The sequence below is a fragment of the Microcaecilia unicolor genome, chromosome 1 (assembly GCF_901765095.1).
Source record: "Microcaecilia unicolor chromosome 1, aMicUni1.1, whole genome shotgun sequence".
In the NCBI taxonomy this organism is placed as follows: domain Eukaryota; kingdom Metazoa; phylum Chordata; class Amphibia; order Gymnophiona; family Siphonopidae; genus Microcaecilia; species Microcaecilia unicolor.
In genome coordinates, this window is record NC_044031.1 from 770,175,053 (window position 1) to 770,198,205 (window position 23,153).

The 23,153-nt window shown below is 41.9% G+C and overlaps 1 protein-coding gene across 1 annotated transcript in view; it reads right to left on the reverse strand.

Moving 5' to 3' along the window:
* Positions 1–538: 538 nt before the first annotated feature.
* The window catches only part of CTDSPL2 (CTD small phosphatase like 2), a gene marked incomplete in the record, with an annotated part of 403,243 nt that continues 380,628 nt past the window's right edge, over positions 539–23,153 (reverse strand). Inside the window, 1 exon segment of the mRNA XM_030189827.1 lies at positions 539–2,763. Within this exon segment, the coding sequence (XP_030045687.1) occupies positions 2,698–2,763 (66 nt within the window).

The following is a 23,153-nucleotide window of genomic DNA, read 5'->3' on the forward strand; positions in this document are numbered from 1 at the left end:
ATGTGCAAAGCATACTAGTTAGACACCTAGCTTAACTTAAGATGATTTGAGGAAGGTAGGGATTCTACAAAAGGAATCCCATCATAAGGGAACAAATGCCAATAGATTTGCCAATTTTTTTTTTTATATATGTAACATTGCATTTTCCTTAAGGCCATATCACAGACACTCTATTAAATATTATCCAAGAGAAAGCCAAGAAAATCATGTACAGTGTATCTTACATGTGAACAGGACTACAGTGCTATCAATGACACTGTGGGCTAGACTTACACATTTGGTTTCAATATACATCACTTGAGCACATTATGAATGTAACATCAATGGAAATATAAGCAGGCAATACAAATATGAAAGAAACCCTGTCCAGGTGAATGATTACAGTGACACTGAACAGGATAATGCAGATCAAGTGTAAAATAGATGCCAATCACTTGCTACAGTACTGAATAAGGGGCTTAACCTGAAGCAAGTGGGTATCTACACATCCAACTATTAATTACACTCACTCAAGCCAAGAACAAAAAATATAAAAATATTAATTTATTCTTCTTAAGTTTTATTTCCTAGGTTTAGCATTTAAAGTTTGTTTTCAAATAAAATGTATACAGCTACCTTGTAGCAATCAGTTAAAGACACCTGGTCAGCATCACGGTGTGCCACTTTACTGATGAACAAAGAACCTACTTTCAAAGGAAGTTTCATCTTACCAAGGAAAGGCGAGGAGCAAACTTTTGCAGCAAAGCATATATAAAGGTAATGCTATGTACAGTTTATTTCAATAGACAGATGTTGAACAGTGTAAAGATGCCCTGATGCCCTAGAGATAAATACATTTCAAAGACTCCCGCTGAAATGAATCTGCTGGATTTGTATTACTGCAAGCAAAATACCTTTTCTCTTTTAATACAAAACTCAGTATTTTGAATTGCAATTTTTTAAGAAAATCTGTCATGATATTTGTGTAAATGAAGCATTTTTCCCACAAAAACAAGCTTGGTGTACATGCTAGCCTTCTTTTTTAAACAGTTCAGCAGCACAATGTGCTAACTATACACACAACAGATAATATAGTAAGAAAACACTCAATCTGATGAAGTTAAAATCTTCATTAATACACTGAAAAAATTGACATAACTCATGCCTTTTTAAAATCAAAAATACAAAAATTAAATGTTTTCCTAAAAAGATTTCTCCTTATTTTAAGGACTCATTTGAAAATGAAGCTGCATGTAATTTGTACAATAAAGTTGTACAAGTAAACAGGTAATATACATAAAAAATTTAGCTGACATACATCTCATTTGTCCACCTTTAATTTCCAATACTGTACTCTCTGAGCAAGCATACAAAATATCAAACGTCTCTTTAGAAAAAGTGCCGTCCCTTCTACATGCCTCAACAATATTAGCAGCTCAAGCCTGCAGCTCAGAGGCAAACAGATTTAAAACTTTGATAAATGACACCCCTCAGTCCTTGTTTGATAGGTGGGGGGGGGGGGGGGGGGGGGTTATACCTTTTTTTTTTTTTTTAATAAAAATATCATCTAACATGAGCTGCATTAGTATCCAGGCTTAAAGACCAAAGATAATTATTCAGGGACTCTAGGTAGAGCCACTATAGCATTCTGACGACATCACAGGGTACAGTACTCCATTAAAAGATTGCGTGGAGCTGCTGCTAGCTAAGGAGCTCAGACAATGGGCCATAATAGAGAAATTAAGAAACCCATACGAAATACTGAGCCCGCTGTGCAGAATACTTCATTCTTAAGAGGAACCAAAGACAGCTGTGCTCATGGATGTGCATGTACGGCACAGCCCAACGTATAGGTGGATGTACTTTTCCTCAGAGTGCAGTTGCTACCAATTTCTTCCCATTCTTTTCCATCGCCGAATCTTAGGTTCTTCTATTTCCGTCACTTGATTTATTTATTTATTTTTAAAAGATTTATACTACAGCAGAATATTACAGATACAAAATATAAATGCAGGTCATTTCTAAATAGAACTTACATGGACTAAAACTAGAGAATATCCTTTAAACAAATATACAGTGTGCAGGCAGACGAAGCAGGAGAAAAAACAGCCATTCAATTGTATAATAATAATAATAATAATAAAAAAAAAAAATGAATAAAATTTGGCTAGTTCCAGGAAAAAAACAAAACTATGAAGCGCCTCAGCTAAAAGGAATGCGTACTGAATGCTAGTCTAATACCAGTCAAAAATGTAAAAAGGTTATTTTTAACCTGAACAGGAAAATAAAAGCTTTTTACTGGCCATTTCTGTTGAAATTGATCTTGGAAAAGTGGCTACAAACCCACTTTGGAGCACCGACCAGAGGAAATGTTGTCCATGGCAGTCCTGTCATGTCGGAGAAGCCTGCACTCCGTACAGGTCATCCTGTCTTGAGTAAGCACAAATGTGCAGCCCCTCTGGCGACATCCTGTTGTGCTACAGGCAATTCTGCTCTAGCTTACTGTGTGGATCCAGTCTGAGAGAAGGAAAGTTCGTTTGCATTACCCTTTTATTATTGTTGGGTACCAAAGATAAAAAAAAAAAAGCAAAGACGGGATAGAAAAATGCAAAAATTTCAACAGTAATGGCAATGCTTTTTTTGTTGTTGTTGTAGTCCAGAAAAAGGGTCCTGCATTCTCTCCCCAACCCCTCAGTGATTTCACACAAGCCTTGCTGATTAATCTGGGGGTAGCAAGTCATGCAAGCGAAACCTGTCTCTGATATGTGGCCGCACATCTTCGTTCTGTGGGAAAAAAAAATCACTAACATTAGTATGATAAGACAGTAGCTTTCATAACTGATCATTTTCTTCTGCTCACTACAATGCATGGTCTCTCTTCTTACACCTTCACCATCCGACTCTCATGAGGGAACTGTCATACATACAAGAACAGTATTTGGTTCTTTCATGGGACAATGATGTTGCATGATATCAGGACTTTGAATATGCTGTTGTAATGACACTGTTAGAAAAGGAAATTTCTTGTAGTATCTAATCAAAATGTATCTTGTGAGGTCAATGTTCATAACACTTCTGGCCCTGGGTTCACATGTTCTGCTTAGACACAGACCAACCAACAAAATGAGAAAGAATAATATATATAGTGCAATTATGTATGCTTAATATTGTTCTAATATAGTTGATGAATCATGTGATCTACATCCTATGTAATGATTTGGACTCACACAGAAGTCATTCCAGAATAAGCTTTGCAGAATGCATAAAAAAAGTCCACATGATACCAGATCAACTGCCACTATCAATAAGCAAAAATAAAAAGCTATTTATGGCGCCATTAAACTTTCAGAAAGCAAACATTAGTCATTTCACTTTCTAAGTTTGGTCTCACTACAGCTATACAGTATGAGACATTGAACGATTGTCTTCAAATAAAAAGGGCAGACACCATCCTGTATGGGCTACAAAAAATAAAATAAAAACAAAAAACCCCACACAAATGTTGGCAAGAAAGCCTGATCACATTTCCTATTTCTGACTCAATGAGAACAGGAAGAGAACTCTGCCACCTGCATACAGCTGGTGATAAGGGGGTGGGGGAGCATAAGATAGTTAAAAGTTACAGAGCAACATGGGGGCTTCCGAAAGGGTGGTATGATGCAAATTAGGGTACTTCACAAACCTTGGCAAACCCTTAATGGCGTTATGCTATGCTAAAATAGCGCTAAAATTCACTTTGACGGGGCCTGTAATTTACTGTCTCATAAGTGGAACATGCACTGAGAGAGTAATGAAGGTGAGCACTTGATTGGGTTCTGGATTTCTACTTTCAAAAAGTACAAAGGCTAGGGGACATACCATGAAGTTACGAAGAAGTATATTTAAAAGAAATCAGACTCACCTTGAGCTACTACTGAAAAAGGTGTGAGCAAAATCCAAATAAAATATTTTTACAATCGGTCCTCGAGGGCCGCAACCTAGTTGAGCACCACCACATCACCAAAAAGCATGAAAAAAGGTATTATCCCCCCGCTGACATTTGGAACATTGGGCAACAGGCAACTAACCTGCTCTAGCAGCCTGAGATTGTGATTTATATGCTCTGTGGAGTATTCAATATTGACTCTCCTGAAGCTCAGTACTACTAACCTGTAACTAGCCTTTATCAATTTTAAGAAATCCACCCCTTTCAATTACTCTAAGCCTCCTTAGGAGGGCCATACTCCCGGGGGGTGGGGAGGGATGAGAAGAGAAACCAAGGCTCTATGTAGACCAGAAACTGATACCTGACCAGAACATCCCCTTTTAAAAAATCACAAAGTTTCTGACCCAGCCTTGTATGTAGAGCGTCCTGATCTAAACTACAACAGTAATTTATTTATGTTACATTTGTACCCCGCGCTTTCCCACTCATGGCAGGCTCAATGCGGCTTACATGGGGCAATGGAGGGTTAAGTGACTTGCCCAGAGTCACAAGGAGCTGCCTGTGCCTGAAGTTGGAATCGAACTCAGTTCCTCAGTTCCCCAGGACCAAAGTCCACCACCCTAACCACTAGGCCACTCCTCCACTCAGTAATGGCGTAGTTGTCTATAATTGTACTTTACTAAACCGTAGCCTGCCCAATGGTATTGTGTAAGCCAAATTGAGCCTGCAACTAGTGGGAAAATGTGGGATGTGCTAAAAATAAAATAAAATAAATAAATAAATAAATAAAAGCAAAATAGTCTTTATGAGTTAAGGAGAGTCTCTGTTGTAAATCCTGAAAACTATAAAACCCCCCTTTCTTATTAAGAAAATGCTCAATCAAGATGATAACCATTGCCGACCATCTTCTAAACAGACCTGATTCCACTCCTGGTGGAAAATCAGCATTGCCCCGACATGGTAGCAGATCACTAACATTCAGGTTCTGATTCTAGTATTTCAAGAGAACCCGCCAAATAACCCTTAGAGGCTGTAGCAATATGCTCCTATGGCAAAACGAAGGCAAATTTTTTGATTGGGCCTGCAGAAGAAAATTCAAAAAACTCAAAAAAACTCAATGTCTAGTTCTCACTTCCCAATACAACACAAACAACTACACTACCATAACCACACCATACGGCACACTTCCTGTCTCAGAAAGTCTGAAAATTCTTGGAGTCACTATTGACCGAAAACTCAAACTCGAGACCCACGTAAAGAATAAAACGAAAAAAAATGTTCCACTCGATGTGGAAACTTAAGAGAATAAAACCTTTTTTCCCAAGAAACATCTTCCGCACCCTAGTACAGTCATTAGTGATAAGTCACCTGGACTACTGTAACTCTTTATACGCAGGCTGTAAAGAACAGACCATTAAAAAACTCCAAACAGCCTAGAACACCGCTGCCAGACTCATTTTTGGAAAAACTAAATACGAAAGGGCGAAACCTCTAAGAGAGAAACTAGACTGGCTACCACTGAAGGAACGAATTGAGTTCAAGATCTGTACAACCATCCACAAAATCATCCACGCAGATGCCCCACTCTATATGTTAAACCTAGTGGACCTACCGCCTAGAAACGCCAAAAAATCGGCCCGCAAATTCCTCAATCTGAACTTCCCCAGCTGCAAAGGAATTAAATACAAACAGGCATACGCTACTACTTTTGCGTATAAAAGCACACAGATCTGGAACGCACTACCCATGGCCCTGAAAACTATGGACAATCTAACCAGCTTTCGCAAAGCTTTGAAGACACATCTCTTCAACAAAGCCTACTAAATACATCCTAATAAACCATTCTCAAACTACTCAGGTGCATCAAAACACCTTTCACAAATACCTTACCTAGCACCTTACATCTAAACCATACACCTTCAACCGATTATTGAATGTACTTAAGATAATGTAATGACTGCATCATAACAACACTCTGTAAGCCACATTGAGCCTGAAAAAAGGTGGGATAATGTGGGGTACAAATGCAATAAATAACAAATAATAAGAATTATACAATGCCCGCTCCCAGCATGTTGGAGTAAACTGCTCAGTATCAAACAACCAATCCCTAAGGTGTCGCAGAAGACAAGCCTGATTGTAATGCCTGAGACAAGGTAATCCTAAACCTCCCTGCGCCCAATTATCAAAGATATTCTAGATGCATTTTTGATTTCCTTCCCCCGCCAACAGAAATTTCTCAAAGCCTATTTAAGAGTTGTAAATCTTTCCGTAAAAGATGCAATGGCAAAACCTGTAGAACATATAGCCAGTGGGGAAAAATAATCATTTTGAAAAGATTAATCCTTCCCATTAGCAATAATGGTAGATGACTCCATTTCTCAAAGTAATGCTTAGGTCTTGCAATAACCTATCAACATTTAATTAATACAGACTCGAAGTCTCCATATTCAACAACACCCCTAAATAACGAAAAGATTCACCAGCCCATTTCAATGGAAAGTGACCTCGCAAACCCATACCTGGGTCCTCTTCCCTTTGAATCACTTCTTTTTCTAAATTTAACTTAAAACTAGAAAAATCCCCAAACTCTGTCATACATTCTAGCAAGGCCCCAACCGAAATTTGGGAATTAATCACATGAGCTAGTAAATCATCAGTGAATGCTGCCACTTTAAAGGTATCTGGTCCCAATTTAATACCTTGTATATCTGGAGTCCTCTGAGTGTCTTGAAGCAGGGGATCCAGGGTGAGAACAAACAAGAGAGGTGATAGTGGACATCCCTGTCTAGTACCCTGATATATGGAGAATGTGGAGGAAAGCAGTTCATTTACCCACACCTGAGCCTTAGGGAGAAATACAAGGCATTAATTGCCGCCTGAATAAACCTGCTTATTCCATAGGCATCCAAAACCCCAAATAAAAAGTCCCAAGCCACCCTGTCAAAAGCCTTTTCAGAATCAAAACTGACCAACGTGGAGGGGATAGCCTGACCACCCACCACCTCTAAAGTAGTAAGAATCTTCCACATATTTTTAGTAATGTTGCGACCTTGCACAAAGCCCACTTGGGATTCCTCAATCATATCGGGAAGTATACGAGATGATTCACCAAAACTTTTGCAAATAGTTTGGCTTCGTAAGTAAGCAGTGAGATCGGTCTATAAGATTCTGGTTTCTGTGGGTCATGACTTGGTTTTGGTAAAACCATCAGTGCTAGTCGTAAAGATTCAGGCAATTGTTTCTCTGACACTATAGAGTTAAACATAGACGTTGGGGGGGGGGGGGGGGGGGGAGACAGTCTCCTCCTTCAACATCTTGTAAAATTCCCTCTATAACCATCTGGAACAGAAGCCTTACCAAGGGGTCCCTGCTGTATAGCCCAAGATACCTCCTCTGCTGTAAAAGGCGCATCGAGTATAGTCAAACAGTCTGGATCTAATTGGGTAATATTCAGGCCAGAGAGATACACAGAACTTTCCAACGGGGGAGGATCAGGGATCGAATATAATTGAGCATAATAGTCTCTCATAATACAATTAATTTGAGTATTCTTGTTTTCCAGAACTCCGTTGGGAGAGTACAGAGCATCTATCTCAGAGGGACCCTGACGAGGGTGGACTAAATGGGCTAACAATCCACAACTCTTGTTTGAATGCTTGTATAACTGATATTTCAAATAAATGTGGGATTTTTGGGTGGTGTGATGAATTAACTCATTTAAAGTATGTTGCAACTCCAAAAGCTGTTTTAACCTGTGCATTATAGTGGATCCCATAAGCACGTCTCAAACGTGTTACTTCCCATTCCAGGCGGACTAGCTCCCTGTCTCTAACCTTTTTTTGATGACTGACATAGGCCATGATCTATCCTCTGAGCACCGCTTTAGCAGTGTCCCAGTATAAGATTGGGGTATCCACATAAGCCACATTGGCCTCTTTAAATATCTGGTATTTCTCCAAATATAATCCAGAAATTTCTCATCCCCATAGAGATGAGTAGGAAACTTCCACTAAAAAGAATGGGGAGACGCCCCAGGGAATTTTAAGCAAGTGGATACCAAGGTATGATCCGATATTTTAATGGGACCAATCTCTGCTGCCCTTATTACTGTAAACAGACAGTGAGAAATGAATATTTTTATTTTTTATTTATTGCATTTGTACCCCACATTTTCCCACCTATTTGTAGGCTCAATGTGGCTTACAGAGTGTTATGACAAAGTCATGACAGGAAATTGGATACAATCAAAGTAATCAGAAGATGGATGATGAATTAGAGAGGATGGTATTAGATAGGATAGTTTTGGAGGTGATTTGTGTCTTTAAGGGTTCTTTTTGTAGGCTCTCTTGAAGAGATGTGTCTTCAGAGATTTGCGAAAGTTGCTTAGATTGCCCATAGTTTTTAGGGCTGGGGGTAACCCATTCCATATCTGTGTACTTCTGTAGGAGAAGGTAGTGGCGTATGCCTGCTTATATTTAAGTCCTTTACAACTGGGGAAATTCAGATTTAGGAATTTGCGGGCTGATCTCTTGGCATTTCTGGGCGGTAGGTCCACAAGTTTAGACATGTACAGTGGAGCATCTGCGTGAATGATCTTGTGTACGGTTGTGCAGATCTTGAATTCGATCCGTTCCTTGAGTGGAAGCCAGTGAAGTTTCTCTCTTAAGGGTTTCGCACTTTCGTATTTAGTCTTTCCAAATATCAGTCTGGCTGCGGTATTTTGGGCTGTTTGGAGTTTCTTAATAGTCTGTTCTTTGCAGCCAGCGTACAGAGTGTTACAATAGACCAGGTGTCACGTCTGTGGCCGTGACCACCCTAATTCTTACCCTCTTTCTGGGAGTCAGTGGCTGTGCTGGCTTCTGCTTGTCTCTGTGTCTTTCTCTGTCTTAGTTTCTCTCTGGCTCTGTGTTGATTGCCCTACTGAACTTCACCTGTGTGGGCTATGCCTCTTCCAAGATGGCTGCCGCCGACTCCTCCATGCCAGTATCCAAAATGGCTCCTGCTGTTCCTTCCTGTGGGCTGACTTCTTTGTGTGTCAAGCCTCTGTTTGGATGCAAGGTGATTGCTGCAGCTGTGCCTCTGGTGTTGAAGGGCTTTATTAATCACTTAGAGACTACAGCCCTTGCCTTTGCATTTCGTCTAAGGGCCCTGGTATGTAGAGTGTTCTGTACACTGCTACATTGCTTGCTCTGTGTGAGTTTCTATGTATGACTAGCTAGCTTGGGCACAGCTTGCTTGTTAGCCTGTGTACAGCTTTGCTAGTTCTCTGTGTTTGTTCCTAGTGTATGACTAGCTAGCTGGGGCACAGCTTTGCTTGTTAGCCTGTGTATAGCTTTGCTAGTTCTCTGTGTATGTTCCTAGTGTAGGACTTGTTAGCTTGGGCACAGCTTTGCTTGTTAGCCTGTGTATAGCTTTGCTAGTTCTCTGTGTATGTTCCTAGTGTAGGACTTGTTAGCTTGGGCACAGCTTTGTTGTTAGCTGTGTATAGCTTTGCTAGTTCTCTGTGTTTGTTCCTAGTGTAGGACTAGCTAGCTTGGGCACAGCTTTGCTTGTTAGCCTGTGTATAGCTTTGCTAGTTCTCTGTGTATGTTCCTAGTGTAGGACTTGTTAGCTTGGGCACAGCTTTGCTTGTTAGCCTGTTTATAGCTTTGCTAGTTCTCTGTGTTTGTTCCTAGTGTATTGCTTGGGCACAGCTTTGCTGGTTAGCTTGTGTACAGTTTACTAGTCTTCTTGTGTTTAGCCTGCTGGTTTTCCGGGTGTGTTTCTTCTGCTTCTGGAGCTTCAGCCCCTGTTCAGTCCGTTGCCAGTACTCCTTGATACTGAAGCTCCAGCCTTAGTCTTGTTCCTTGACTTGCCCATCGCTTTAAACCTGCCTACTGCTGGAACCCGGACATTCCCTGCCTGTCTGCCCTGCCTTCGCCTAGGTGCCTGGGGGCACTCCTGGACCCTCATTCCTGCTGTTCCTGCTTGCAAGTTCCAGTTCCGGTTCTTCCTGTAAGTCCTGCCGGCCGCCCGAACCTGAGGGCTCAACCCTCGGGGAAAGGTGGTTAAGCGTAGGTGAAGCCTAGGTCCAGTGTGTTCCAGTCCAGCGGGTTCCGGTCCCGTGGGTTCCGCTCCAGTGTGTTCCAGTCCAGCGGGTTTCACTCCTGTATGTTCCAGTCCAGTGGGGCCACTCCAGTGTGTTCCAGTCCAGCGGGCTCCACTCCAGTGCGCACCCGTCCGGTGCGTTCCAGTTCCGTGTATTCCTGTGTAGAACTCTAGTCCGGGGTTCCGGTCCAGTCTTGTCTCATCTCTACCTTGAAGGTGATCTTGCCTGCCACTGCCGCTCCACGGTAGTGGCCCAAGGACTCACGAACCCAGTGCTCCCGGGGAAGAAGCCTGACAGTATGCCAAGGTCCTCGAGCACGCGACACCAGGTGACTAATTACCATAGATTGTACCACGGTACGGAAAATGTTTCTCGGGAAGAAAGGCATAATTCTTTTGAGTTTCCACATCGAGTAGAACATCTTTTTTATCGTGTTCTTCACGTGGGTATCGAGAGTGAGGTTTCGGTCGATGGTAACTCCAAGAATCTTCAAGTTTTCTGATATCGGAAGGGTGCAGTATGGTGTGATTATAGTAGAGTAATTGTTTGTGTTGTATTGAGAAGTAAGTACTAGGCATTGAGTTTTTTCTGCATTAAGTTTTAGATGGAATGAATCTGCCCAGCTATGCATGGTTCTGAAGCTTTGGTTGATCTCGTTGGTGATTTCGTTTAGATTGTGTTTGAACGGGATGTAGATCGTGACATCGTCTGCATATATGTAAGGGTTAAGGGTTTTGATCGGCTAAAAGTTTGGCTAGAGATATCATCATTAGGTTGAAGATGGTTGGTGAGAGGGGGGATCCTTGAGGAACTCCGCATTCTGGTATCCATGGAGGTGATCTTTCGGCGTCTGTTGTTACTTGGTAGGATCTGGTGGTGAGGAATCCCTCGAACCACTTGAGGACTGGGCCTCTGACTCCGAAGTATTCTAGTATATGAAGTAGTATTCCATGATCAACCATGTCGAAGGCGCTTGACATGTCAAATTGTAATACGAGTATATTCTTACCAGTAGCAATTGTTTTTTTGAATGAGTTCATTGCCGCCACTAGTAAAGTTTCGGTGTTGTGATTTGATCGAAATCCTGATTGTGACTCATGTAGAACTGAGTGCTTAGTTAGATAATCAGTGAATTGTTTCGTAACTATGCCCTCCATTATTTTGGTTATGAGCGGAATAGATGCAACTGGTCGATAATTAGTTAGGTCCATTGTGCTTTTCTTAACGTCTTTTTGCAGAGGAGTGAGTAGGATGTTTCCTTTATTCGTGGGGAATAGACCGTTTAAGTACATAAGTACATAAGTAATGCCATACTGGGAAAGACCAAAGGTCCATCTAGCCCAGCATCCTGTCACCGACAGTGGCCAATCCAGGTCAAGGGCACCTGGCACGCTCCCCAAACGTAAAAACATTCCAGACAAGTTATACCTAAAAATGCGGAATTTTTCCAAGTCCATTTAATAGCGGTCTATGGACTTGTCCTTTAGGAATCTATCTAACCCCTTTTTAAACTCCGTCAAGCTAACCGCCCGTACCACGTTCTCCGGCAACGAATTCCAGAGTCTAATTACACGTTGGGTGAAGAAAAATTTTCTCCGATTCGTTTTAAATTTACCACACTGTAGCTTCAACTCATGCCCTCTAGTCCTAGTATTTTTGGATAGCGTGAACAGTCACTTCACATCCACCCGATCCAGTCCACTCATTATTTTATACACTTCTATCATATCTCCCCTCAGCCGTCTCTTCTCCAAGCTGAAAAGCCCTAGCCTTCTCAGCCTCTCTTCATAGGAAAGTCGTCCCATCCCCACTATCATTTTCGTCGCCCTTCGCTGTACCTTTTCCAATTCTACTATATCTTTTTTGAGATACGGAGACCAGTACTGAACACAATACTCCAGGTGCGGTCGCACCATGGAGCGATACAACGGCATTATAACATCCGCACACCTGGACTCCATACCCTTCCTAATAACACCCAACATTCTATTCGCTTTCCTAGCCGCAGCAGCACACTGAGCAGAAGGTTTCAGCGTATCATCGACGACGACACCCAGATCCCTTTCTTGATCCGTAACTCCTAACGCGGAACCTTGCAAGACGTAGCTATAATTCGGGTTCCTCTTACCCACATGCATCACTTTGCACTTGTCCACATTGAACTTCATCTGCCACTTGCACGCCCATTCTCCCAGTCTCGCAAGGTCCTCCTGTAATCGTTCACATTCCTCCTGCGACTTGACGACCCTGAATAATTTTGTGTCATCGGCGAATTTAATTACCTCACTAGTTATTCCCATCTCTAGGTCATTTATAAATACATTAAAAAGCAACGGACCCAGCACAGACCCCTGCGGGACCCCACTAACTACCCTCCTCCACTGAGAATACTGGCCACGCAATCCTACTCTCTGCTTCCTATCTTTCAACCAGTTCTTAATCCATAATAATACCCTACCTCCGATTCCATGACTCTGCAATTTCTTCAGGAGTCTTTCGTGCGGCACTTTGTCAAACGCCTTCTGAAAATCCAGATATACAATATCAACCGGCTCCCCATTGTCCACATGTTTGCTTACCCCCTCAAAAAATGCATTAGATTGGTGAGGCAAGACTTCCCTTCACTAAATCCGTGCTGACTTTGTCTCATCAGTCCATGTTTTTGTATATGCTCTGCAATTTTATTCTTAATAATAGCCTCCACCATCTTGCCCGGCACCGACGTCAGACTCACCGGTCTATAATTTCCCGGATCTCCTCTGGAACCCTTCTTAAAAATCGGAGTAACATTGGCTACCCTCCAGTCTTCCGGTACTACACTCGATTTTAGGGACAGATTGCATATTTCTAACAGTAGCTCCGCAAGTTCATTTTTTAGTTCTATTAATACTCTGGGATGAATACCATCAGGTCCCGGTGATTTACTACTCTTCAGCTTGCTGAACTGACCCATTACATCCTCCAAGGTTACAGAGAATTTGTTTAGTTTCTCCGACTCCCCCGCTTCAAATATTCTTTCCGGCACCGGTGTCCCCCCCAAATCCTCCTCGGTGAAGACCGAAGCAAAGAATTCATTTAATTTCTCCGCTACGGCTTTGTCCTCCTTGATTGCCCCTTTAACACCATTTTCGTCCAGCGGCCCAACCGACTCTTTGGCCGGTTTCCTGCTTTTAATGTATCTAAAAAATTTTTTACTATGTATTTTTGCTTCCAACGCTAATTTCTTCTCAAAGTCCTTTTTTGCCCTCCTTATCTCCGCTTTGCATTTGGCTTGGCATTCCTTATGATCTATCCTGTTACTTTCAGTTGGTTCTCTTCTCCACTTTCTGAAGGATTGTTTTTTGGCTCTAATGATTTCCTTTATCTTACTGTTTAGCCACGCCGGCTGACGTTTAGTCTTTTTTTCCCTTTTTTCTAATACGTGGAATATATTTGTCCTGAACCTCCAGGATGGTGTTTTTAAACAGCATCCACGCCTGATGCAAGTTTTTTACTCTGCGAGCTGCTCCTTTCAGTCTTTTTTTCACCATTTTTCTCATTTTGTCGTAATCACCTTTTCTATAGTTAAACGCTAGCGTACTTGATTTCCTAGTTTCACTTCCTTCAATGCCAATATCAAAACCGATCATATTATGATCACTGTTATCAAGCGGCCCTCGTATCGTTACCCCCTGCACTAGATCATGAGCACCACTAAGGACTAAGTCTAGTATTTTTCCTTCTCTTGTCGGCTCCTGAACTAGCTGTTCCATGAAGCTGTCCTTGATTTCATCAAGAAATCTTATGTCCCTTGCGTGTACAGATGTTACATTAACCCAGTCTATATGCGGGTAATTGAAATCCCCCATTATTATTGTGTTGCCCAGTTTGTTTGCGTCCCTGATTTCCTTTAACATTTCCGCATCCGTCTGTTCGTCCTGGCCAGGCGGACGGTAGTACACTCCTATCACTATCCTTTTCCCCTTTGCATATGGAATTTCAATCCACAGTGATTCCAAGGAGTGTTTTGTTTCCTGCAGAATTTTCAATCTATTTGATTCAAGGCTCTCGTTAATATACAATGCTACCCCTCCATCAATCCGATTCACCCTATCACTACGATATAATTTGTACCCCGGTATGACAGTGTCCCACTGGTTATCCTCCTTCCACCAGGTCTCAGAGATGCCTATTATATCTAATTTTTCATTTAGTGCAATATATTCCAACTCCCCCATCTTATTTCTTAGGAGTCTGTGGTTTATTTGGTCTATAAGGTCTTTTCTTGAATTGTTTGGGGGCGGCTCTTATTAGGCTGACAGGGCAAATGTCTAGTTTGCATTGAGACTTGCTATATTTTTTAAGCCATTGTGAGAGTTCATCTACTGAGATTTTGTCGAAGTTGGTCCAGGAACGATCTGCTGGGTATTCCCCGGGTTTTGGGTCAAGACATTCAAGAATGATTGTATAATCGGTGGTATTAGAAGGTATCATGCGTCTGAGTTTTATAATTTTTTCGTTAAAATATTTCGCTAAGTTGGTTGCAGTTGGGGTGTCTGTGTTGTTAGAGGTAACCGGTGTAGTGTTTAGGAGTTTGTTCACGAGCGAGAAGAGCTTATGTGTATCTTTGTAGTTTGGTCCTATTACGGTATTGTAGTACATTCTTTTGGTTTGTCTGATTTTATATTTGTATTTTCTTTGCAACTGTTTCCAGGCGTTAAGAGTGAGTTCATCTTTTTTTTTTGCTCCATATTCTTTCCAGTCTTCTGACCTGTGTTTTTAAGGCTTTCAGTTCATCGTTAAACCATGGTATTGAGTTTTTTCTTTTTGAAGATCTAGTTTGGAGCGGTGCTATACTGTCTAGTATTGCTGTGCATCTGTTGTCCCATTCTTGTAGAAATTGGGGTGAGTTTGTAGGAGTTGCCCATTCGTCAGTGTATAGTTCTTGCCAGAATATTAGTGGGTCTATTTTGCCTCTTGTGGTGTAGGTTCTTTTTTCTTGTTTTCGTTGTGACCCTTTTCTTTTCCAGTAGAGGGACATATGTGCTTTGTAGTGATCTGACCATGGTGTAGCTGTCCATTTTGTGTCTGTGATGGTGAAGATGGGCTCTGATGAAAGTTTGTGAGTTATAATGTCTAGTGTGTGTCCTTTTTTGTGGGTAGGTTACATGTTAGGCCAGTGGAGCTCCCATAGTTGGATGAAATCCTTACATTCGTTTACATTCTTTATGTTGGTGTCTTCAAGGTGAAGGTTTAATGTCCCCTGCTATGAGGAGGTTCTGGGAGGACACGCAAGTATTTGATATGAAGTCCATAAAGTGTGTTTGTGAAACTTGCCAATTGCCCGGTGGCCTGTAGAAAATGATTAGGTTTAGTTGATCAAGTAGATCGGGGTGGTTAATTCTGACTGAGGCTATTCCGCATTTTTAGGTATAACTTGTCTGGAATGTTTTTACGTTTGGGGAGCGTGCCAGGTGCCCTTGACCTGGATTGGCCACTGTCGGTGACAGGATGCTGGGCTAGATGGACCTTTGGTCTTTCCCAGTATGGCACTACTTATGTACTTATGTACTAAGTTGGGGTAGGATGGATTCTGCCGTTGTGGTAACTGTGAATTATGATTTATAGATTATTGCTATGCCTCCTCCTCTTTTTCCTTCTCTAGTCCAGTGGGTAATTTTGTATCTTGGTGGACATAGTTCTAAGATGGGTAATTTTGTATCCTGGTGGACATAGTTCTAAGATTATTGGGTCTTTGGGATCATGGATCCAGGTTTCGCTAATGAGTAGGAAATCAAGGTGGTCTTCCGTGATCCAGTCAGTCAGTGTTGTGGTTTTCTTGACTACTGATCTGGTATTAGTGTAACCTATTTGTATTTGTTGGTGGTGTTCTTTTGGATTCGGGTTTGGGGTAATATTTATTAGTTGTCTTACTCCTTGATGAGATGGTTTTGAACGTTCTTTCTTTCCTAATCTTTGCTGGGGTCCGAGGACAATCCTGGACAAGGTGGCATGCGCTCGAGATAAGTGAGTATAATCCCGATCCAACGGATGCAAGGTGCGCCAAACATCCATCAAATTCAGGATCTCACTCATCATTGGAATGCCCCATGGCTGGGTACCTTAATTTTCTGTGTGACCTATCAAACTCTGGATCCCCACCTCATTAAAATCCTCTTCTACCAAAAGAGGGATCCCATCCAAGCTTTGAAGATGATGAAAGATCTGTTTATAGAAAACCTTACTGTAAGTATTTGGAGCATACACATTACAGAGAAGTAATGGCTGGCGTTCAATAGTTAAATGGACCAGCAAAAATCTACCTGCATAATCATGAATAATTTTATGAGTAGTAAACTGGATCCCTTTCCTAATTAATATAATGACACCTGCCTTTTTGGCTTGTGCCGGGGATTCAAAATAAGTACCCACCCACCAGTGACAAAGCTTTTGATGCTCTTTAGCATCCAGGTGTGTTTCCTGAAGTAGGGCAATGGACACCCTGTGTTTGTTGAGTGCTTTAAGTATTTTCTGTAGCTTAATTGGTGAGGAAACACCTCCTACATTCTAAATCACTATTTTAAGGACCATTACATAAAAGAATTAAACAAATGATACAAAAAGTTGAGAACTACTCTTACTGAGCGATATGAGTATCAAAGCCAGTACCCCCACTGCCCCATCCCAATGATCATCCAATGCAAACACTCCCGAGGAGCAAACCAGAATTCCCTGCCCATCTCTTCCTCCCACTCCACTCAATGAAGTATTCATCCAGTTCTACCCTCCTCCTCCCTCCTCAAACCCAACACCTCTCCTAAAGGGCACTAAAGGTGCCCGACTTCCATACCTCCAACCATAGACCCCATCTAATAGAGAAAAGGAAAAAAAAAAAAGAAAAAAAAAAAAAGGTAGGCTCCCAACTCCCCCCCCCCAGCTCAATATTACTGCTCATAACTCAGCTCAGGAGAGCGAAGAAAAAAAATCTCACCTTCGAGAAACAAACTAATTTTACCTACTCACTCAAGATTCTGTGAGCCTGAAAAATAAAAACACAAAAGTATCTCAAAATAAATTCTTCTCATCCCCTCAACCCCAGATATTGCACTGAAAGTCTCAAGAGTCATTTGTGGATGTACTCGGTCTGTCACGCTCCAATTGATCGACAAAGGCCTGGGCCGTGACACAGCGTCAAAAGGTTGTACAGTTCCATTGTGATGGATCCTCAGCTTTGCTGGATATAATAGACAAAAACATATTTGTAATTTGTGTAAATGTCCACAAATCGGGGAAAATTGTTTGTGCAGAAGAGAGACTTTAGAGGAGTAGTCCTGTAGGAGTATTTCCCTGTGTGTCTCACCTTGCTGGTCTTGGCCTATACAAGCCTATGACATCCTGTTTCAACAAGACGGCTGCATCCACCCCTGACCCGCACATCTCTGTGTCAGCAAGAAACAGCTTTGTAGCTTGTGGAAAAATACAGCAGAAGCTCAACTCCAAGGACATGCTGTGGGCAAACCAGGCCCCCCTTATCTCCATGAGAGGCTGGCTCCAGCAAGGCGGGTGAGAGACAGAAAATGCATACCAAAATGTAACAACTTGAAGGTCAAGAACAACGGACTGTTCTTGCCATGCAGTGAGCTGAGGAAGATCCAGATTGGTTCCTGCAGCCACCGGACCAAGAGGTGCTGGGGAGAGCGGGAACGAGGAGTTAGTCGGAAACCTTGGAAGAAGGTGGAGGTGGAAAGAAGACCAGTGAGACCTAATACGGTCCACCAACTGATGAACTGTGTAACGGGAGGAAAGTATCGTGGTTCAGCTGTACCTGCACAGAGTGACCTGTGCCCTCCTTGTCTGCTGCAGAGTTCCCTTCCAGCTCTGACTGAGACTCACTGTGAATCCAGCTTGAGTCTGTGGAGTATCCTGTGCCAGCTCCCGAGAGACGGCCCTGAGGACAGCCTGGTGAGCAACACGGTGATTTATTTCCTATCAGTCGGGGGCTAGTTAGTGGTAATTACCTGAGCAAAGGACTGGGGTAGTCATCCCGTGATCAGGAGATAGCTGCTAATAACTGTACTACCTCGTAACATAGTGTGACTTATCAGTGGTGTAATTTTATCTGGTAACCAGTAAGAACTAGTGATTAGTAGTGTGACGTATGAGTGTAATTTTTATCAGCCAGTAATTTTGTATTCAGCCAAAGCTTTGCCAGTGTCTATATTTTGTATACATTATCTATATTTTCTTATCTATTATACTATAATAAAGATAATATATATATTCCAGCTTGCTTTTCCAGTCGCATTCCTTTCTTTCGGAAGAACTGTATAGGCTCTAATCCAAGGTTCCCGCCCCCTAGACCGAGTGCTGAGCAGTCTGTGTGCAGATAGTTTTGTTTGGGGAATCTTGGACGCAGATAATTTATTAGCTGTGATAACGATCCTACAGTCCTGAAAGTGTAAAATCTTATGGCTTTCATAGTCCAGGGTTTTACCACTTCTGAGAGCAGACAATATCTCCATCTTGTGATGATAATGGAGTAGTCTAAAAACGACTACTCTGGGACGATCCTTGGATGATCTTTTAGGCCCTAACCTATGAGCTCGTTCTATCAGTTGAGGACCTGCAGTACTCAGATGTTGCAATAGCCTTGGGAACCTTGTCTCCAGAAATTCCCTAAATTCAGCGGATTCTGGTAATCCGACCAATCTCAGATTGTTCCTGCGAGAACGATTTCTACTACTACTACTTATTTCTAAAGCGCTACTAGATGTACGCAGCGCTGTACACTTGAACATGAAGAGAAAGTCCCTGCTCGACAGAGCTTACAATCTAATTAGGAGAGACAAAAAGGACAAATAAGAGATAAGGGAATAGTCCAGGGTTTTACCACTTCTGACAATATCTCCATCTTGTGATGATAATGGAGTAGTCGTTTTGGACGATCCTTGGATGATCTTTTAGGCCCTAACCTATAAGCTCGTTCTATCAGTTGAGGACCTGCAGTACTCAGATGTTGCAATAGCCTTGGGAACCTTGTCTCCAGAAATTCCCTAAATTCAGCAGATTCTGGTAATCCGACCAATCTCAGATTGTTCCTGCGAGAACGATTTCTACTACTACTTATTTCTAAAGAGCTACTTGACGTACGCAGCGCTGTACACTTGAACATGAAGAGAAAGTCCCTGCTCAACAGAGCTTACAATCTAATTAGGACAGACAAAAAGAAGAGATAAGGGAATATTAAAGTGAGGATGATAAAATAAGGGTTCTGAACAAGTGAATAAGGGTTAGGAGTTAAAAGCAGCATCAAAAAGGTGGGCTTTTAGCTTAGATTTGAAGATGGCCAGAGATGGAGCTTGATGTACCGGCTCAGGAAGTGAATTCCAGGCATATGGTGCAGCAAGATAAAAGGAACGGAGTCTGGAGTTAGCAGTGGAGGAGAAGGGTGCAGATACGAGAGATTTACCCAGCAAACGGAGTTCCCGGGGAGGAATGTAGGGAGAGATGAGAAGGCGGCATGCCTGCAGGAAGTCTGCATCACAATAACCAGGAGTCCTGGAGACAGCTAAAAGCAATTTGATTGGCTGATGGCTCAAATAGTTTTTCAAAGAGAAAGTTTAGCTGAGACAGTGTGGAAAGAGCTGGTGAGTGAAATTCTAATTGCTTTTTTGGGGGGCAAAAGAAAAGCAGGACTGTGTGTGTGTGCTGAGAAATATTGATTCATGAATAAAACTTCTCCTTGGATAGGAAGTGTGAGTGATTTGCTTTGGTAAAGTTGTCACAGTTTTGAGTGAGAGAATTATCAGTGAGAGATAAATATATTCCTTATGTGTGTGTGTGGGGGGGGGGGGGGGGGGGCAGAGAGGACATGCTGAATCTATGTGGCAGTGGGAGGGCAGCAGAGAGGGCATGCTGGGTCTATCTGTATGTATGGAGAAAGGAGATTTAATGAAAGCAGACAAAAAGATGATGCCCGTTCTCCCAGCAGCCGCCATCTTGGTATGTCTAAAACAAACTATCAGTTGCTGCATCCACATTGTCGTTGTGCATTGTTTTATCTCAGTTATATAGATATATATATATTTTTAATTTTATGTTTATTAGTTTAAATTTTTTACCAAGTACAGAATTTGAATAAGGTAATACAGGAGTAACACCAATATAAAGTATTATTTTGATTTAAACATTTTTACCTTCTTTAGACCGAAAAACAGCATTTTGGGGAGGAGGTACATTTACAGGAGAGAAATTGAAAAGAAAAAAACATTAGAACAATTTAGCACGACACATCACCTGTTACTACTATAACACAATCTCTCTTCATTTGACACTAAACCTTAATTACTTTAATATTTTCATTTGATTTATGAAAGCTATTAATTGTTCAGGTTGAAAAAAGACATATTTTACCCTGGAATTTTATCACACATTTTTCAAGTAAAAGAAAGCTCCTAGGTCCAAAATGTCTTTTCTTAAAGCCAAAAAAGATTTTTTTTTCTTTCCTGTATCTGTCTAGTAACGTCAGGATACATCCATATATTTTTCCCGTAAAACAAGGATTGTGACTTCTTAAAAAAAACATACGTTTCACTGCTTCCATATCTTGTTCAAATATAAATGAAACAACCAAAGTCTGCCTTTCAGTATCCTGTTATTGAAGATTCTAAAATCTCCATTAAGTTAAGCATATTTTCATTTAAATCATTTTGTGAAGATAATTGTTGGGATGATTCCAGAATTTCTCCTTCATGATTCTTTTTAGTTGGAATATAATATATTTGGTTTATCGGAGGAATATGATCAGAAGAATAACTGAAAATGTCCACCAAATATTTTTTAAAGAATCAAGAGGAGTATAACCAAAACTTTTAGGAAAATTTAAAAGACGTTTAGTCTTCGATTGTAGGTTTCTATTTGCTCAATTTTTCTGTGAATTATGTTTTTATCTTTTATTGCCGCTAGAGAAAAATCTTGTAACTTTCTTACATCAGCCTTTATTTCAGATATTTGAGTTGAAGAATCTGCTTTAAATGTTTCAAAAGATTTTGATAGTGAATCAACTGTAGTTACTAGGGTAGAGATTTCTTGCGTAGAATTAGTTAGTTTAATGTCAAGTCTTTGGAGAGCTTGCCAAATGCTCTCCAAAGTTACGGGCTCCTTAGATGGCAAAGATCTAAATAAAGCCTGGGAGTCCAAAAGTCCCAGGCCTCTGCTAGCATTTCCCTCTACAGTGCCTCTTACCTGAGGCTTTTCTTCACCGTCTTCCGAGTTCGAAGACCTCAACTGCAACAGGGAAGCTGAGGGTGGAGGTGGTGGATTGATTTCTGTGGGTGAAAGTGTGACATCTAGCCCCTGGACAAAGGGTTCTCCTCCTCCTAAGTCAGCTGGCTTGCTCCTGGATTTTTGTCCAGGCGTCTTCACTGCGAACCTCTCAATGCTCAGCTGTGACGGTGACAAGGTTCTGACCATCGAGGTTCCGGTCTTAACCAAGCCTTTTCTTTTGGTATGCGGCATATTTGTTAGCAGGAAAAAAAGTGTATTTGCAGCTGAACAGAGAAGCTCTCAAGCTTGTGAAGTACGTGCAGCCATCTTAACTCCTCCTCCTTCCATCTCAGTTACATTTAGAAACATGCTGGCTTATGCAACATAGAGATGTACACAGAAGATAAATAAAAGCTGTTAGAGAGCACATGGAGTAGTGAAAGGCTTTCAGGAGGAAGAGGGTTCTGTGTGGGGTAGTCATGCACCCACCCCTTCCCCCAATTTGGGTTCAGGCCCCCAAAATTTGCTGGTTTGGCTGGCGTAGGTCCCCAATACCCACCAGCAGAAGCTTTCCTGTGGCGACATTCGCTGCCGCGCTGCCTGCCCTGCTACTACCTCCCCTCGTGCGCATGATCGGTTTTAATGAAACTGAGCATGTGTGACCTTCTGAGAATGCATGCCAGGGCAGAAAAGCAGGGCAGACCGCATGGTGCCGAGTATCACTACAGGAAGGCTTCTGCTGGCGGTGCTGGGGGACCCCTGCCAGCCCAGGTGTGTGGGGTTGCGGCAGGGTTGGAGAGTGGTTGGGCAAAATATGCCCCCTCACTTTGGACTCAGGCCCCCTCCCCAAACTGAGGGCTGGCTACGCCTCTGGTGTGCGAGACAATGAGCAGAGTTGTGGAGAGAGAGGAAGACTGAAACTTACTGGTCAATATTCAGCCCACACCACAAGCAATTTAACCAGGCAGTAGCCTTTCCTGCCCAGTTAAATTACTTTGCATTGGGCGGTTGGAGTCTAATCTTGGAATAGACAGAGGAACTCAGGGCCATGAGTTGCTCCTGTCGCTGTCTTTTTAAGATGGATTACAAAAAGAAAAAGGCACATAGTGCAGCACAGAAATCCACAATACAGCATTGCAAATAACATGGGGGGGGGGGGGGGGGGCTTGCCAAATTTGACTTTTAACAAGTATAAGAATGCTATGGGATAGCAGAAGAGTCCAGAAGAATAGTCAACAGAGTTAAAAAAACAAAAGAGGAATATATGTAAAAACTGTGCATCTCAATGACTGTGGAACAAAAAAAGTAAACTTTTAAAGGTTTACTAAGAGGACCCAGGAGAATCTCGAGCATCCCACAGTATTTTGCCGCTCTGGAGCACTGACATAAACATTAATTCCCCCCCACCCCTTTCACATATGCCTTGAAAATTTCCCCAAACTACCTTTCCCCCCCCCCCCCATCTCCTCCTAACAGAGAGAATGCAAAATCTAGGAGGTGTAATAAAACAATATAAGAGCATAAGAATAGCAATACTGGGACAGACCAATGGTCCATCTAGCCCAGTATCCAGCTTCCAACAGTGGCCAATCCAGGTCACAAGTACCTGGCAGACACCCAATTAGTAACAACATTCCATGCTACCAATCCCAGGGCAAGCTGTGGCTTCTCCCATGTCTGTCTCAATAACATACTATGGACCTTTCCTCCAGGAACTTGACCAAACCTTTTTTAAACCCACATATGCTAACCACTGTTACTACATCCTACGGAAATGAGTTCCAGAACTTAATTATTCTTTGCGTGAAAAGATATTTCCTTCTATTTGTTTTAAAAGTATTTTCTATGTAATTTTCATTGACTGTCCCCTGGTCTTTGTACTTTTTGAAATAGTGAACCCTCAGCCGACTCTTT